At 32.9% G+C, this 18,062-nt stretch overlaps 1 protein-coding gene across 2 annotated transcripts in view; it reads right to left on the bottom strand.

The window, feature by feature from the left end:
* Positions 1-18,062, bottom strand: part of LOC150076807 (phosphoribosyl pyrophosphate synthase-associated protein 2-like) — a 93,131-nt gene that overhangs the window by 27,263 nt on the left and 47,806 nt on the right. For both annotated transcript variants that reach the window (XM_090386941.1, XM_090386942.1), the window contains exons 6-8: positions 17,515-17,602; positions 13,914-14,036; positions 7,623-7,693 (exon numbers count right to left, since the gene is read on the bottom strand). In XM_090386941.1, the coding sequence (XP_090243067.1) occupies positions 7,623-7,693; positions 13,914-14,036; positions 17,515-17,602 (282 nt within the window). The remainder of the gene's footprint in view (positions 1-7,622; positions 7,694-13,913; positions 14,037-17,514; positions 17,603-18,062) is intronic.

The following is an 18,062-nucleotide window of genomic DNA, read 5'->3' as shown; positions in this document are numbered from 1 at the left end:
GACATGGTCAGCATTTCTCCACTCATACTCTAATCTACTTCTCTCTCTCTCTCTCTCTCTCTCTCTCCCCCCCTCTCCCTCTCTCTCTCTCTATATATATATCTCTTTCGCAGACTGCACCTAATCTCACTCAACCTGCTACCTCATTGCCAATCCGATAAATTTTTACTCTACCATATTTATCATATCTAGAACATATATATATATATATATATATATATATATATAAGAAGATTAGAGTATATATACGTGAATATAGTCTATATTCATGATCACTTGCATCAGTTTCTTCCAACGTTCTCCTCAGGATGGCTATAGTTTGCCGTTTTGCAACTGGAATTCATTCGGGTACATCTTCATTTACATTCTCTTTGGTAATTATCAGTAACAGACTGGACAATTTCTTCTTCTGTTAAAACTGTGGTAACTACCCATTTATAAAACATTGTACAAACAAAAAGGCCCAATAAACTGAAAACTGCAAATTTTTATTGTTTTATGGTTGTGACCTCTAGAAAAATATTAGAGACATTCAAAATTGATTCTTATAACCAAAGATGTGATTCTAATAAACGATGAAAGTGTAGTGCATTTTATTAATTTGAATTGGTTCTTTGAAATTTGATTCTCTAAATTGGCTGATTCTAATAACTAATAATCACTACAACCAGCGTTTACTATATGTGTGTGTGTGTGTGTGTGTGTAGATAAAAGTTGAGAAAAGAAAAAGGGGGAAGACAAAATGGAAAGATGAGGAGATAGTATAGCTACTAATTGAAAAACGTGAAAAGCATAATAATAAACCAGCCGACCGGGCTAGCCGGGTGGGTAAAGTGCCTGCCCAGCAACCCAAAGGTCGCGGGTTCGAATCCCGCCTCGGGCTTGGATCAAAGTACTGCAAAAACCTTGGGCGGTGCATTATGGCCACAGAAGCCGATGCGCCAACAACTACCAAAAAAAAAATAAAAAATAAAAAATAAAAAATAAATAATAATAATAATAATAAAAGATAAGAAATAATACATTTTAAACACCAGATAGAAATATACACATATAAGCATATTTTCACATATCGCACAGTCCTGGTGTCTCTTCAAGTGTCAACCACCAGAATTGCATGGAAAAACAATACAGTGTCCATGTTTCTAACATAAAGTACATGCCATAGCAAAGTAAAATTAATAAAAAAAAAAAAAGGAGGAATAAATTTAGAGTAGTCCAAAGTAAAAATAAGTAAAGATGGGTACAAGGGAGGATATTATAAAAAGCCGGCACGTAATTTATGGTTGACACGACAGAGGAACAAAAAAATATATATATACAGCTAAAAAACTAAATTGAAACAAAGAACTATTAATACAGGAAGCAGTCCAGAATTGCAAGCAGCACGTAGTTGGAACAGTCATAAGTAGCATGTGGTAGATGTACGCAATACTAAGACAAAGGCTAATAAAAACTGAAGAAAAATTATTAGGTCACTACTGTAGAATGCAGTATATAGGATGTATAATAAGGACATTGAAATGGATAATAAAAACTAAAGAAAATACTGATGAAACAGTTATAGAAGAGTTATATGATTGAAACTAACCATAGGATGGGAACAGAAACCTCTTGGATGAAAGCATACTATTCAAAAATGTGCATGGGAGGAAAGCATATCTAAATAAAATTTTAATAAAATAAAAGGCAAAAGTAGCTTGAATTAAATGCCAAAAAGAGATAATTTAGACTGGCAACCCATGGCCAAATTATGTGAAATCATCACCAATAAGATGCTGTTAACCTACCACAGAAAGGAAAAAAATAATAAAAATTATTAGGAAGAGACTCAGTGGATAAAGTTATAGTGTTCAGTATTCATGTACAAGCTTTTTGCAAATTGCATTCTTAGGTATACATTTTCCACCATAAAATACAGTAGCAACTAGATGTATTATATACAAACACACCCAAACAAATGAGACAGAGAAAAGCATTAACAAAAAAAAAATAATAAATAAATAAAAAAAATATATATAATAATAAAATAAAATTTATTAGCTGAGTAAGAAATATAAAAATTTATTTTATTCAAGAATCTAAGCTGCCAAATATAACTGAACAATAATAAGATTCAAGCTAATTGAGAATTTGATTAAGACAATCTGATCAGGAAATAATTTTTTGAGATTGATAATACTGAGTGCTTTATGAAAATGATATTGTAGGTAAGATAAGGGAAATAAGTTTTCAATACTTTTAAGATCAAATTTTCTAATGTTATTAATTGCCAAATGAAAATTGTTACATATAGCAGCAATGCTTACATTGAGAAAGAATAATATTAGAATGGATGTTTTTATAAATATTTGATAGCCAATGAGTAAAGTTTACCACATTAAAATTAAAGGCATCATGTTTATTATAAATGTTAAAAACAGTAGACCCATCATTAATACTTATATCCAAGTCCAGATAATTAGCTGCATGGTCACAAGAATTGGGTTTTTTCTATTCCATTCTAATATTATTCTTTCTCAGTATCTAAGAATTGCTACTATCTGTAAAAATTTTAATTTGGTGATTAATAACATTAGAAAATTGCCTGGCTAATGGCTAATATTAATACTAATTTTTGGGAAAAGAGGCAAGGAACAGTTTAAAACGATCTTTAAAATCATATTCTTTATTCTGATGCTCTACTGCAGGGGTCCCCAACCTTTTTCATCGGAGGGCCACAGAAAATTCATAATAAATGGCGGGCCGCAGTCGGTGCAATTTTTGACGACTAAAAACACTGTACACCAAAAAATGCAATTTTAGCGACTTCACCAGGTCAAACGGGATAGAAAAACTATAAAAAATTATAAACAAGGGATATTTATTGTAAATAAAGACATAGTCTTATTAAAAAAAAAATCACAATTTTTATTATTATAATCACATTTGATATTACAGAAATAGTAAATCAATGAGATGTTTGTAGTTGTTTTGATTTAGCAATAATTGAAATGTTATGTTTAATAGTGGAAGTTCCCAATCTTAAAAAGTCTTGCAAATGTTCAGATTTTATATATTTCATTTTTGAATATATTTGTTCACATAGGTAAGTGCTACCAAAAGTAGAAATTATTTTTCTTGCTAATTTTTTTAATTCTGGAAATTCATTTTCTGTCAAAGTTTCATTTTTCAATAATGTTTTCAGGTTATCGTTACTTTGAAGATCTGATTTCTAATTGTAGATCTTTATCTATTTGTGAAACATTTACATCAAATGGATTCTGAAATAATGTAAATAATTTTCTATTGTTTTCGAAATCAACAAATGCTTCCATCAATAATTCAAAATTTCGGACAAAATTGTCGGTAGAAAAATCACAATTGGGCATATTATTATATAAACTTTCACAACACAAAAAAAATGGGAAAAATTATTTTGTTCAATTTAATTTTTAAATAATTCTAATTTTGTCTGAAATGCTTTAATATTGTAGAACAAGTCATTTATAAGTAGATTGCGACTTAAGTTTTTTATTCAATGTATTCAAATGTTCACAAATATCTGTTAAAAATCTTTTTAACACATTACCGCGACTCAAACACCACACTTCCATACAATACAACAAATCACCATATTTGCTTTCAATTTCCTCCAAGAAAATTTTAAACTGACGATGGTTCAGGCCATTTTTGCGTATAAAATTCACAATGCTAATTATAGTCGACATGATTGAGTTCGAAGACAAAAATTTACTGCACAACGATTGCTGGTGAATAACACAATGAAATTGCATAAGTCTTTCGATGTTTTTGGAATCAAAATATTTATTAACATGGCCGATGAAACCAATATTTTTTCCAACCATATTCTTTGCACCATCGGTCGTAATTGCTGTCAACAATTCCCAATCAAGCTGCAGGTCTTCAAACACTTTTGATTTATACCGCGTATGTAAATGAATAATTGTGCCGTGTTGGTAATATCTTCACTTTCATCAATTGCAATCAAAAAATTTAAAAAATCTGTAACTTTTTGTTTCAGCTGATCTTTAACATTAGCAGACAAGTCTTCGATTCTTCTTGCTAAAGTTGACGCTAATAAACTTATAGCAGCGAAGTGCTTAACTTGATCAGGGCATATTTCTTCTGCAATTGATAGGCACACTCTTTTCACAAACTTGCCATCAGTAAAAGCCCTCCCTTCTTCAGCAATGATTTGAGATGCTCTAATTAAATTTAAATTCTGATTAGTGAAACATGTCATCTGTTGTTGTTGCCTCTTGAAATCAAAGCTCAGCTCTTGTAATTTCTTGTTTCGCAACTCTCCTTGAAGTTTATCGTAAGTTGAGGCATGTTTTGTCGTATAATGCTGTTTCAAATTATATTGTTTCAACACAGAAACTGCTTCTTTACATATAAGGCAGGTACATCGGTTATTGTCCCTTATAAAAAAATAATTAATCGACCAAAGTTCATTGAAAACACAACATTCGGAATCATTTTTTTTCCCCTTGACATCTTGATTCACTAAAAATTAAAATTAAAAATTCAAAGTTAAATAAAATTAAAAATAATATGCATTTATACAAATAGCACTAATAAATTGTTGCACATGATAATCGGTGCAGCGGCCCGACGACTACAGTCTGAATGAGAATAGCTGACCAGGAGAAAGATTAATACGCGTACTTGTCTTTACATTGCAAACTGCAAAAATTCTTTTGCTAATACTTACTTGATTAATATTTAAATTAGTGTTTAGCAATTGTTTTAAGTCACTTATTTTAACTTTACTATTTCACTTTTTGACAACTCGTGTTTGCCAGAAATACTCGAGGCTATAATATAGCCTTGGGCACTCGCACTGTTGGGATTTCCGACATCGCAAGAAACACTGCTGCCAAGTGGAAGCGCACAGAGTTGAAAAAATGTTACAAAATTATATTTGGACGCATTTACATTATATTTTGATTAAAAATATCCTTATATACAATATGTAGCAACCAAAAAAATTTCTATAGAATAAATTTCATGAGGCAGATGAAATCATCTGGCGGAAGAACAAATAATATCTTTTGTAACATCATCCTGATTACATTATTTTTCTTACTTATTTTCCAACAAAAAAATGGAGCAGAGTGGGATGAATGAAATTAAAACTGAAACCAAATCTATGGGGTAAACTGTACATGTAATATTTTGCATGCCAACAGCTATTCTTTTCCAATTAAATAAATCAATGATACAATTAAAAACTGAAAAGATTAGCAGGTATATATTAAATACATACTGATATAATTCTAACACATTTTAATGTTAAGTAATTTCATCAAAATCCACTGCTCGCTTTGCTGGCAAACCCCCAGTTCTAAAAAAACAGTCAACATAAAGAGTACATTTTGAACCTTGATAACACTTTTCATTTCTATTAATTTAACCTTTTCAATGGTACTTACGTAAATCTATGTTTTGAAGTTTGCATCATACATTATGCTCCTTTAACATGAAATGTCTTCAAATTTTCTATTATGTGCCACCATCTCTTCATGTGTTTCCAATTAATGTAGACACAGTTTATAATAGATGGCAGCTTGAAAATAGTTCTACAAATCTGAAGAGAAGATTGCACCTGTTGATCTCAATAATACATAAATAGATGTAGAAATACTATTACATCAAAAAAAGTAACAAAGTTTATTTAGAGATTTTTTACAATTTATTTTACATTTTGATTTTATTTTTGGTGGTGATTTTACTCTAGTGTTAGTCAGTAATGACAAAAAAAGAACATTAATATTTGAATGCATTTTTATGTACTAAGTTTTCATTTCTAAAATATTTCAAAATTTCGTAAAAGAGAGAAAAAAAAAAAAAGAAAAAATCACTCCATAGAGCAACACTGCAACAAAATTGTGGCATTCTAGAGTTCCATCTAAGTGTTCTCTGGGAGGCCTATCACTGCTAGGTTCTTATGGAGGCTCTTTGACAACATGCCAGTAATTGAAATGTTGATTGGGATGGTCATTACTTCTTCCATATGCCATATTTCTTTGACTTTCTGTCTTAGATCTGAGTACTTCCTGATCTTTTCCTTGTATATTTTGTGGAGGTTGCTGGTATTGGGCACTGATATGTCAATCAGATAAATGGCATTTCCTTCTCGTCAATGAGAGTTATGTCTGATCTGTTGTGCAGGGTCATCTTGTCTGTTATTATGGCATGGTCCCAGTATAGTTTGAGTAGGGGTTTCTAGTATGGTCTGAGGCTCATAATTGTAATACGCTAAACTTTCTTTGATCAGCTGGTATTTTTGCACTAGCTTCAGATGTATTATCCTGGCAACTTAGTCATTGTCTGTGAGTATACTCTACCTGGGTGATCACTCTGCATCAGTGATGTGGACTGTTTCTAAGGCTAGGTGGCAGTGTCAACATGTGTCTGTAACTCCAGGTTCCTTGGCAATATATTTCCTGTAGTTGATTACCTGGTCTCAGATGGCAAGCGCGAATCCTTCCATTCACGAGCCATGCGGTGGAAGCCATCTTATCTATGTAGTTTTGTGGAGGTCAGTGTAGTGTAGTGTCTAACATGAAGTACCTTCTTCACCCATCTTTCTGTTTGCATGAGTCGTGGGGGGGGGGTCTCCTTGTTAAGGTTAAGTGTTGTGTGCCATTTGTCAATCTTTCTTATGGCTTGGTAGCTTGATGCTGTGTTTTCTAGGAAGTAATTCCACAAATTCTTAATCAGCTTCTTCTCTTGTTCAATGAGGTCAGTTAATCCTCCCCTTCTTTCTGAGCTACAGCCAGTCTCTCGATGACCGACTTTGGGTGGTGGTGGCTCTTGGTCATCATTATCCTGGTTGATCTCATAATCTCCTCCAGTTGATGTTGGTCCAATCTATGATTCCAAAGGAGTTTTTTGGTATTGGGACTGTGTAAGTATTTATGGCTGTGACCATGTTCTTGCCATTCAGCTTTAATTTTCTCAGTCTCAGTGGGCCTTGATTTCTGTGTTATAACTGGTGGGCCTGCATCAATCCCCAGGTGTTTGTAGGTCTCTCCATCTGTCACGGCTTCAATTTCTTCACTAGTCTTCAGCTGGTAGTGTCAGCCAACTGGATGTCCTTGATGTAATCCATTGGTCGAGCATTTGTCTAGGCCAAATTGCATCTTAATGTCAGTGCTAAACTTTTCAGTGATCTGGATTCTCAGTTGCACAGAATTTGATACTGTTGTTGTTTGTTATTTGGTTTTTAGGAGCATTAGCAACTAAGGCCATATTGCTCTAGAGATATGCGGTTGTCATTCCCTGACCTTTCCGCATCCTCCGTATTTGGTGGTCATGGGCTCGAACCTCGGTCTAATCAAGAAGTGTGTGCTATGCACTGCTGCTCCTGCCCACCTGGCTACGGAGGCACCAGTTTGATACTATCCATGTTCATCAGGTGCATAGGATCTTCCTTCCTTCTTTTAGGGTATATCCTTACTTACTGTTATTGAGCATGGTGGACAGTGGAGTGCTAGACACTCAACCCATTGTCCACCATGTGTTGTTATTATTATTGTATTTTTATTAAACTATACATAATTTTATTCAATGAAATCAATAAAAAGAACATGCAGATTTTGCTAGATACTTACCACCATGATGGCAATTCTTCCCCCAACATCACCAACTACATTGATTGGTGGCTTTTCCTTTGCTGCCAATACTGTTAAATAAATATCCCATAAAAATAAGAATAGGAAATAAATTAATACCTTTTAAAAAGGTTATCATTACTCATTATAATGTGCTGTGTCAGTGAACAATTAATGAATAAAATACTACGTGAGGTAAAGCTTATGCAGTACAAAGAAAAACATTGCTGCCAAGACATACCACATAAAGTGTATCCATTGAGCTTGCTTAAACGACGCCTGCCTGTAGGTTTAAAAAACATGTAAGATCCTAATTTGAATTTATGACAGCATCATAATAAATATGTACAATTTCTACAAATTAACTAACCTTACAAACATTGCCAATCACTAGCTACTTTGTAAAATTTTTAAATCTCAGCATGAATGTATATTAAAGTCGAAATGACTGACAAATGAACCTTTAGATTTCCCATAAGGAAGATACCAAATTATATCTATATAAACAGATGAACTTCTAAAATATATTACAATTCATAATCTTATATTTTCATTATTTGAGATAAGGTGCTATCAATCTAGTGTTATGCCTAACTTCTAAAATAACTGCACCTGAAAAGTGGAATTATTTTTCAAATGAGTTGTTTTATAACCATAGTACAAATAACAACTATATATATATATATCCTGGATTATCTGGGAAAATTCAATTTAATAATAAATAGATTGTTTTATGGTGCTCTGATGAATTTCTATGGTGAATTGCTTGAATAATTTTTAAATTATTTTGATTAATAACTTCTTGATTAAAATGATTTTATAATTTTGCAATAAAATTTCAATGAAAACTTGATCAAAAGAATTGCAGGATCACTTCCATGCATTAGAGTACTCCCAGGGGATGAAAAATTAATATAAAGAATTGAAAGAACACTACATAGCGCTAGAGTACAGGAAAGAGAGGATTCAAATTTTGGATACAAACACCCTTGCCCTTCTCTGGAATTGCTGGTCACTAGCTATGGCAGTAACCCTGCAACCCAAGGGTTCAAAGTTTTGGATCCAAATAGCCCTCAATAACTTCCTGGATGAAAGGACTACATCAAGTTTGGTGTCACTGTCTCCTATGGGGCCTAAGCAGATAGAGAACACACAGACAAGCTTTCTTCTTTATATATTAGCTATAGAGACAAGTTCTAAGCAGAAATACTGAAGTCTATTTTTTTAATTCTTTCAACATGGTAAAACAATGAAATTTATTTATCATGTTTCAAGATTTGAAATCTGGAAACATGACATGGTATTTTTTCATGCATATTTTTAGCACTTTTAACCAGTATATTTTAATCACTTTTATATGTTTTATTTAATTTAATAAACTTTAACTGTAAATATTCTGTAATCTTTTATTTTATAATAAAAACTCTTTAGAATTTGTCAGTGGTTATATGCAAAAGATTATTAATATTTTAAATGAGAATTATGAAAATTCTGAGGTGTTAACAAAGAATCTGACATAAAATTTCTTTAATCTAATTAATAGTAATATGTTCCCTGCTTTGAACAAATACTTCAAACCCCTTTAAATTGAAACAAGCGTATTTTGGTCTCCCTTGAACTTCGAATTAAAGTGGCTTACTACAGAACATTGTTTAACATTATAACAATATTCATAATAACATAACATTGGTTAATTGGATTATTAATTATATATAGATAAAAATTAGATACCAACATAGTACCCTGACATTCTCGAGGAATGTCAGTAACGAACACTTTTTTCAAGAAAAGGGTGAACAGAAAGTGGACATGGAAGAGCCCAAATGGATTAACAACTAATGAAATTGATTGCATCCTCACTCACAGAAGATATATCGTGAATGACGTTACTGTCCTGAACAAGGTAAATGTTGGAAGTGATCACAGAATGGTAAGATGCACACTTGATATAGATGTAAGAAAAGAAAGAAAAAAACTGACTCGAGTAAATAATACAAAGGTCTATGAGATAACAGAAGAGAAGAAAAAGCAGTATGTACCGGAACTTAAGAACAAGTTTGAGCTTCTGCAGACTACTCAGGACCAAGATATCGACGAGGAATATTACAACTTTCTGAAAGTGATAAAGTTCAAGAAACCTATAGGTAAAAAGAAATCTAAAGAAGAAAAAATTAATCAAGAAACACTTGTCATGATGAACTGAAGACGACAAATTAAGAGCAAGATAAACACTGACACGGAGAAAATTGAGTATAACTGAGTTATGCAAAGCCATTAGAAAGAGACTCAGAGAGAACATGAGAAGATTTAACACAAGAAAAGCATTAAGGGAAAACAAAGGTCTTAAATCAGCAGCCATAAGCAGTAATACAGAAAGACAAATGATACCGAAACTGAAAAATAACAATGGTGTACTTATAAATAGCAGAGAAGGCATAATTCAAATAGCAGAAGACTACTATAGAGAGTTATACAGGGAGCAAGGGAATGATGCCAGCAGTGGGGAAGATGGATCTCAAATTAGTAACACATACGGCATACCAGATATCCTTCCTGATAAAGTAGAACATGCGTTGAAGAAAATGAAGAATCAGAAAGCCCCTGGTGAAGATGAAGTTATTGTAGAGTTGTTAAAACTGGGAGGAAGAGAAGTGACACAGAAACTGGCAAGACTCTTTACAAAATGCATTATAAAAGGCGTGACACCTAAGGAGTGGAGTAATGTAATCACAGTTTTGCTACATAAAAAAGGAGACAAATCAGAAATTATAGTCCAATTAGCTTGTTATCCCACATCTACAAGTTGTTCACAAGGGTCATCACTAACAGATTAGAAAGAACACTTGATGAGAATCAACCGAAAAAGCAAGCTGGCTGTAGGACAGGATTCTCAGCTATGGATCACCTTCATGTAATATCACATCTAATGGAGAAAGCAAATGAATATAAAACCCCATTATGCCTTGCATTTGTAGATTATGAAAAGGCATTTTATTCCATACAACATAAGGCAATGTTTTTGGCACTGGAAAGACAAGGCACAGGGTGCATTCCGCAGAACTCTATGTAAGTCAAGGCATAGATACCCCATATATTATGATTTTGAAGAAAATATATGAGAATGCTACCTCCTTTATTGGACTAGACAAAGACAGTAGCAAAATTTCAAATTGAGAAAGGAATTTGACAAGGGGAGAGACAATATCTCCGAATTTGTTTACTGCTGCCCTTGAGGAAGTTTTCAAAAGATTAGACTGGTCGCAGAAAGGAGTCAATGTGAATGGAGAGTACCTAAACCATTTACGATTTGCCGATGACATTGTGGTCATAAGCCATGATCACAAGGAATTAGAGGAAAACCTTAATCTGTTATGCAGAGTTAGTAAGGATTTTGGACTAAAGATGAATATGGCCAAAACAAAAGTAATGATGAACAAGTATGCCACAGAAAGGGATACAATGATCGAAGGAGCAGTAATTGAAAAGATGGAGTCATACTTATCTGGGACAAGTCATTAATATAGTCACATACTGAGGAGTAATATCCCAATTTGTCTGAAATGTAATCAATGTATACATGAATCAATGTATACTTCCCACCATGACTTATGGAAGTGAAACTTGGGCACTCACCAAAAGAATGGAAGAGAAGCCTAAAACTACAAGGCAAAGAATGGAACGAATTATATTAGGAATCAGACTGTTGGATAAGAAGAGAAACACATGGATTAGGCAGCAAACAAATAAAGGACATTCTTATCAAAACTAAAGAACTAAAATGGTCTTGGGCAGGACACATAGCTCAAAAACATGACAGATGGACTAACAAAATAACAGAACAGTACCTAAGAGAAGCTAGAAGAAAACTTGGAAGACAATGACAGAGATGGACAGATGAAATTCATGAGTTTGTGGGTAGTAAATGGATGGCCATTGCACAAAACGGAAGGAACTGGAAAGGCCTTCATCCTGCAGTGGATTGAAAAAGGCTGATGATTATAGTATATACTGGTGTGTTGTGTTGAATTGCACTTGTAATGGCATCAATGTTTAATAGGGGTATGACTTACAATTTAAAAATAAATGCAATAAACAGATACTATTTAATTCCAGAAAACACTAGCATACCTGCTAACTTTTAGAAACCGAAAAACAGAAGAATTTTAATACAGATCTTGCTTTGGTCAGAATACTCTGGAACTGTTCTTACACTTTTTTTTCATATTTTCTTCCACTTTAATAATAAATAATTAATGCATGATATATAAATGCATATTCACCGTCTAAATCCATATTGGCAATTATGATTGAAGATTGAAAGCCTTAGAAATGTAGAGCACACAGCTTGTGTTTCTCTAAACTTTTCAATGGAATCTGTCCACAAATGAATAACATACACCAAGGTATCGACCAATCTGTTTATTTATTTGTATTATTAATTTTTTTTTTTTTTTTTTTTGATTCTATTCAATCACAATATCAACTAATGCAAAATATTTATGGTTCATCATGACTTGGTTGAAGCTGGCTACAGTGCACAATGATATCTTATGTGAAGCAATTACTATGGAAGAATCAAATTGCTCAACAACTTTAAACTGAATCTTTTTTCACCAAAAAATTTTATTAAAAAAATTAAACACATATTTAAACTAACCTAACCTTCTTTTAACAACAAACTTAACTACAATACACAACACAGAACAAATAACTCAATAACACCAATGGTTCAAAACTCTACCTGAATTGTTAATGATACTTTAAAAATCAAAAGGACTAAAATTAAGATATTAAAATGAAATCTTGATTATAAAAATCAAATATACTGTATAATTATACCTGTAAAAACACATGATACACAAAATTCACATATATTTTTACACTTGACGATTATAATGGCACATTATTGCTACATTCAGGCTAAATATGGGCAGAGCTATCTAATGCAGACTAACTTTTAAAGGCATCCGGTTAAATTTGGTAGGTCCATAATCGTGATAAAATAATAAATAATAATAAATTAATAACACACCTTCTGTATTAGAAAACTAATTTAACAGATTTGTTTTTTTTGTTAGTTGGCGCATCAGCTTCTGTGGCCATAATGCACCTCCCAAGGTTTTTGCGCTACTCTGATTCAAGCCAGAGGCAGGATTCAAACCCGCGATCTTTGGATTGCCAGACAGGCACTTTACCACCCAGCTAGACCGGTTGGCAAATTGGCAGGTGTGAAGAAGCACTTGCTTAAATTTTTCTCAATCGTTGAAAAAAAAAAAAAAAAAAAAAAAAACCAAGAATTTATCAGTACTCCAGAGTAAAATCTTTGATTTTACTCTGGAGTACTGATAAATTCAGGGAAGGCATGCTTCTGTACAGCAGAGCATTCTGTTTAAGTAATATAAACTACTCAGTGTGAAAAAATATGGTCTCCTGCAAAGACAGTTCAGCCTTTATTTATTCTTTTTTTAAAGGGAGGTAAAATGTATGTGAAAACGGTTTTGTTTACAGAAGTATAACATACAAGATCCTGCTCCTGAAATAGTCAAAGCGTAACTACTCCAACCCCCCCCCCCCCCCCGATATACACTGGATCTTCTGAGTATATTTTTACTTTGGCAAGACCAACCATAGTTTTGGTTATACAATCCTCCTTAAGGAAAGTGGCTGAACTCTGCCAGATAATTGGAATCATCTACCACCTGGTGGTTCCAGTATCACAAAGACTTTTGTCATTCCTCTGTGGGTGCTGTGAATGCCAACAACTCAACCCCCTGCTTACAATGGTTTGCAGGGATAGCTAACTTGGTTTATTAAGTCCCATCAGTGTGAAGGTACAATCAGAAGATTTGATCAGACTTTTCAGAAATTTGCCACACTCGACTTACAAGTTAACTGAATTTTAAGTGGTCACTGTATCTATCATTACCAAAAGAATGTTCACAGTAAACATTAGGAAACTGGCTTGAAAGCCAAGTACTACCACGTTCAACATTTTCCCATTAAGTTACACAAAACACTTTAGAAAGAAGTATGTGTGCAAAACAAAACAGCAAAAATATATAACTTTGTATTAGGAGATGCAATAATTTTTCAAGGCTCCCTATAGGACTTCCAAAAAGTTTTAATTATGCACAAGATTATGTGAAATTCATTGAAGAACTATAATGAATCATAATGCTCAATAAAAAGTCAAGATGAGAACAATGAGTTTGTTATAAATAAAGTAAATGCTTTCTATCAAAACAAACTGCATATTATTAATATGGCTGATTTATGAGAGTGAAAACTTACCCGGCATGATATCTAGTCCTACATCCATGGTCCTGCAAGTTGACACTGCAGGAGGTGGTGAATACCTCCCATCTACCATATCAGATTCAGATTCTTTTTGTTCACCATGAATCACAGCAATGGCTAATAGAGCAAGGGGTTGTAAAACATTAAATATATCAGTATATTTACAAATTTGTAGTTAATTTTCAAATTTTCTTTATTTATAGTTACGTTTGAAAAGAACCCTATTATATGAATTTGAGACTAATCAAATAATTACAAATACAGCGTTATTTATTTGTTATGCAACCTATAAACAATGTGTACTGAAGTAACTACAGCAACAGAACACATAATGATCAGATAGGGAGTGAAATATTTTTCAATAGGTGGCAGAAGGCAGTTTCATTGTGATAGGAGTTGCATTTGAGTAGCAACATTGCATTTACTGAGATGTGTAACATGAACTTCTCCAGAGAGGAGATTAATTATTAATTAATTATTAAATGCATTAATTCTGCATTTGAATCATTTCATTTTTTCAGTGAGAAAAGATATTCAATAAAAAATATCCAAACAACCCTGTACCAGATAAGACAATCATTCATTGCACTATACAGTGTTTTCACCAAATATGTATTGTAAATGACTACAAAAACAACCATCATTTAATGGTTTTAACAGGGAGGGGGAAAAAAAGCTGAAAAAGATGAGGTACTTGTGAAATTTTGAAAAATCTTTAGTGAAGCCTCAAAATCGGCTACATTTTAACTGGATAACCCTGTATAAGGCAGGTTAGATAATTTATGTATATAAATATTCGCATAAATACTGCCCTGTTAAAGAGAATAAAGATAACGTACAAGTTTGTGCAAATGCAGCATATTAGTACGTAGCAATTCTAAAAAAGCTAAAAACGGCATTGTTTTAGTTATATCTCATATTGTAAATACCTTCACGAGTTGCCATGATATTGCACTACTTCGAATAAGTAACACTTCACCAATGGAGAAGACTACTCTTACTTATTCTCAGCGGATACAACTACCCAGACGGCACCATTTCAGGGCTATTTGGCCCTTCTTGGGCGGGTGGGTGGGTGGGTACCCTGGTGACAAAACAGTTATGTAGTATAACTCTACAATATGAGAGATGCCCAATGGTGTATAAAGTGAATTAGACTACAGCACTTTAAGGGCTTAAGCCTCAGGCTATGAAAGAATTAGCCAATGTACTAATATGCTGCAAATGCAGCATATTAGTATGCAGCAATTCTAAAAAAAGCTGAAAACAGCATCGTTTTAGTTACAAAAATAAAATTCAATGTTTATGTCGAAACAGTTACACATTTTTTTAGGTTAACACACATTTTTAAGTTACTAAACTTTACAAGAAACAATAATGAACCACAGTATTTTCTAAATTGTCAGAAGCATAGAAAGACCTTTGAACATAGATGTGATCAGCTATTTGTAGCACACTGCCAACAATGGAGATGCCTCCTCTCTCTCTCTGGAAACTAGGATTATTAGAAATAACAGCCTCCATCTTTTCTCACAATTTTGTTTCACAGCTGCCTATTACTGATTGTAAGTTGTTGTGAACACTATCTACAATGAGCACAGTATCATGTAAAGAAGCAATACATGTCTCAAGAAATTTGATACCATTGGCTAACTGAAAAAAATCAGGGCAAAAAAAAAAAAAAAAAAATTAGATGGGTTACCCTGTTTAAGGTAGGTCAGATAATTATGTACATAAAAATTCAGGTAAATACTTCAGGTTTGAATGCACAATTCAATTTGATATTGCATTCTTGGCATCCACAATATAAACAACATTGCTTACATTAAAAAAAAAAAAAAAAAATTCAACTTGACATAAAATTGTTCGTGATGAAATGAAGAAGTTTGCCAGTTCTCTTCAGGGAGGTAACCTATCTAAAGAACTGATAAGGGCAGCAGAACAGAATTAGAAAGAAATTTTTGACAGACAAATCAAATTATGTATCTGCATCAGAGATCATGTATTTTATCTCCATACCAAACACCCTAAAACTAAATGATTTAGGGTAGCATTCAATATGGAGTAACAGTGTTATGATCACAAGCAGTTAAAAAAAAAAAAAAAAACTTCCATCTAAAATTTTAGACCATAAAAGTATAAGAGGATCATTTGCAACTCTAGCACACATACTTTCCCAACACTATAAGCTTTCCTGCCTTTTTAGCTCGCAATTTTCCCACAACCATGTTCACTATAATCCTTCCATAAAAAAAAAAATCCTTCCATATGCACCAATAATTTTATCTACTGCCAGCCACACAAAACTGTCAGCTGCGTCGCAAACAGATTGTGTTCTTGAGTTTATAGGCGAAACAATTTCTGTGCAGGATAAATTTGATAGAAATTAAGATAGCATTTTTCCAGAAATGACTCAGTACATTGATGCACATTACGGCCTTTATAGATCCTGAGAAAACACCATATTCAGAAGTGGTTTAATATTTGAGTCCAAAGACTCAAAAAAAAAAAAAAAAAAAAAAAAAAATTTCCTTTGTATCTTGTGAGCAGCAGTGCTTACATGTTGATTTGACTGGGAATTTTTTTTACCAGTTCACTTCTCTTGAACAAACCCGCCAAAACTGTGGCTTTCCATCTGTAAAGTCAAAGTTTTTGCTCAACTGCCTTAGAAGGGTACTCTCTTCTTTAGGCATAATTCAACAATCAAAAAGGATAAAATATTTCACTAAACATCAATCATCACTAATTCTCCTCCAAAAAAAAGAAAAATGTTTGGTAAACAAAAATCATAAAAACATTATGGTTTTGTTTTCTTATGAATAATTACATATAACCAATATAACTACTTCTGAATCTCAGTTAAGACACGTTTTTTCACTGTTTGCTACACATTTGCTAGTTTCTAAGTAATTTCAGAATTTCATAAATTTATATGGAACCAGCAAAGACAATTCCACATGAATTCAGAAACATGCCATATGTGGGTTATGTACAGGGTTAGGAAATTTGTAAAAATATTTTTCATGTTTAAAACTAAATAAAATTATAATTCTATCATATGGGAAAGGTCTGATTTAATATGTTTTCACTTTTTCTATAAGGAATTAGCATCTGTATGATCAGAACCAATATTTAAATGCAACTGATCCTTCTACTGAATGAAGTATGCAGCAGTGAATCATTTGTCTCCTTTTATAAGAAAAGTTTGAAAAATATGCAGCCATGGGAGCTTTTGCTTAAATTATGCTTTTAAAAATGAAATGCACATTTCAAAAAATCCCCCCCCCCTCTCTCTCTCGCAATAACAAATATAGAGTCCTCATCACAGAAACTAAAATAGCAACAATAACAGAATACCATGTTTTTACATTATTTATTCATGAATTTGTACTATATTATTAGGGGGCTGGAAAGGAAAGATACTTCAAATCCTTCATTTTGCAGGAAGGTATCCCAAATTTTGAACCAATGCTTTCATAAAAAAAATAAAAAGGTCCTATAACAATTAAGGAATACGATATGCATTCCATACTAATATTTGTGTGTGCAAGTGTTCAAGATTATCAAGTAGCAATAGAATATATGCAATAATTACCAAGTCGTAATCTTTCAGCATAGGATGTAGCTTTCTTGGCGGACCCAGGATTTCTTGCAACTATAACAGCATTCCTGTAGTCTGGAATCTGCCAGAAATAAAATAATAAAAATAGTTAAATTGCAAATAAAATCAGCATATTTCATTTCTGACACATTTTAAACTGCTAAAGCTTTATTATATTCTTACAAGGAGTAATCTTTAGTATAGATTATTTAAGTCGAGTCTAAAAGCATTAGAAGTGTCCCTCTTCTTTGTCATTCTTGAATTCTTTTTGTGACATTCTGTATTACATGAACTCCCGTGGCATCATCAATTGCTTGGATCTCCTCGACAATTCTCTCCTTCGATTCAGCAACTGTTCAAGGTTGTAAACCTTGTCTTAAGATGGCCCCACAAAAAGAAATCAGGTGCAGAAAAATTAAGTGACTTGGCTGGCCACTGCAGCCGAGCATAATGAGAAATGATATAGTCACCAAACAGTCAGCACAACAAATTCATGTTTACATGTGATGTGTGGGTAGTTGCCCCAATCCTACTAGAACCAT

The sequence above is a fragment of the Mastigoproctus giganteus genome, chromosome 12 (genome assembly GCF_048544385.1).
Source record: "Mastigoproctus giganteus isolate SK-2022 chromosome 12, ASM4854438v1, whole genome shotgun sequence".
NCBI lineage: Eukaryota > Metazoa > Arthropoda > Arachnida > Uropygi > Thelyphonidae > Mastigoproctus > Mastigoproctus giganteus.
This window is presented reverse-complemented; position numbering and strand designations above follow the sequence as displayed.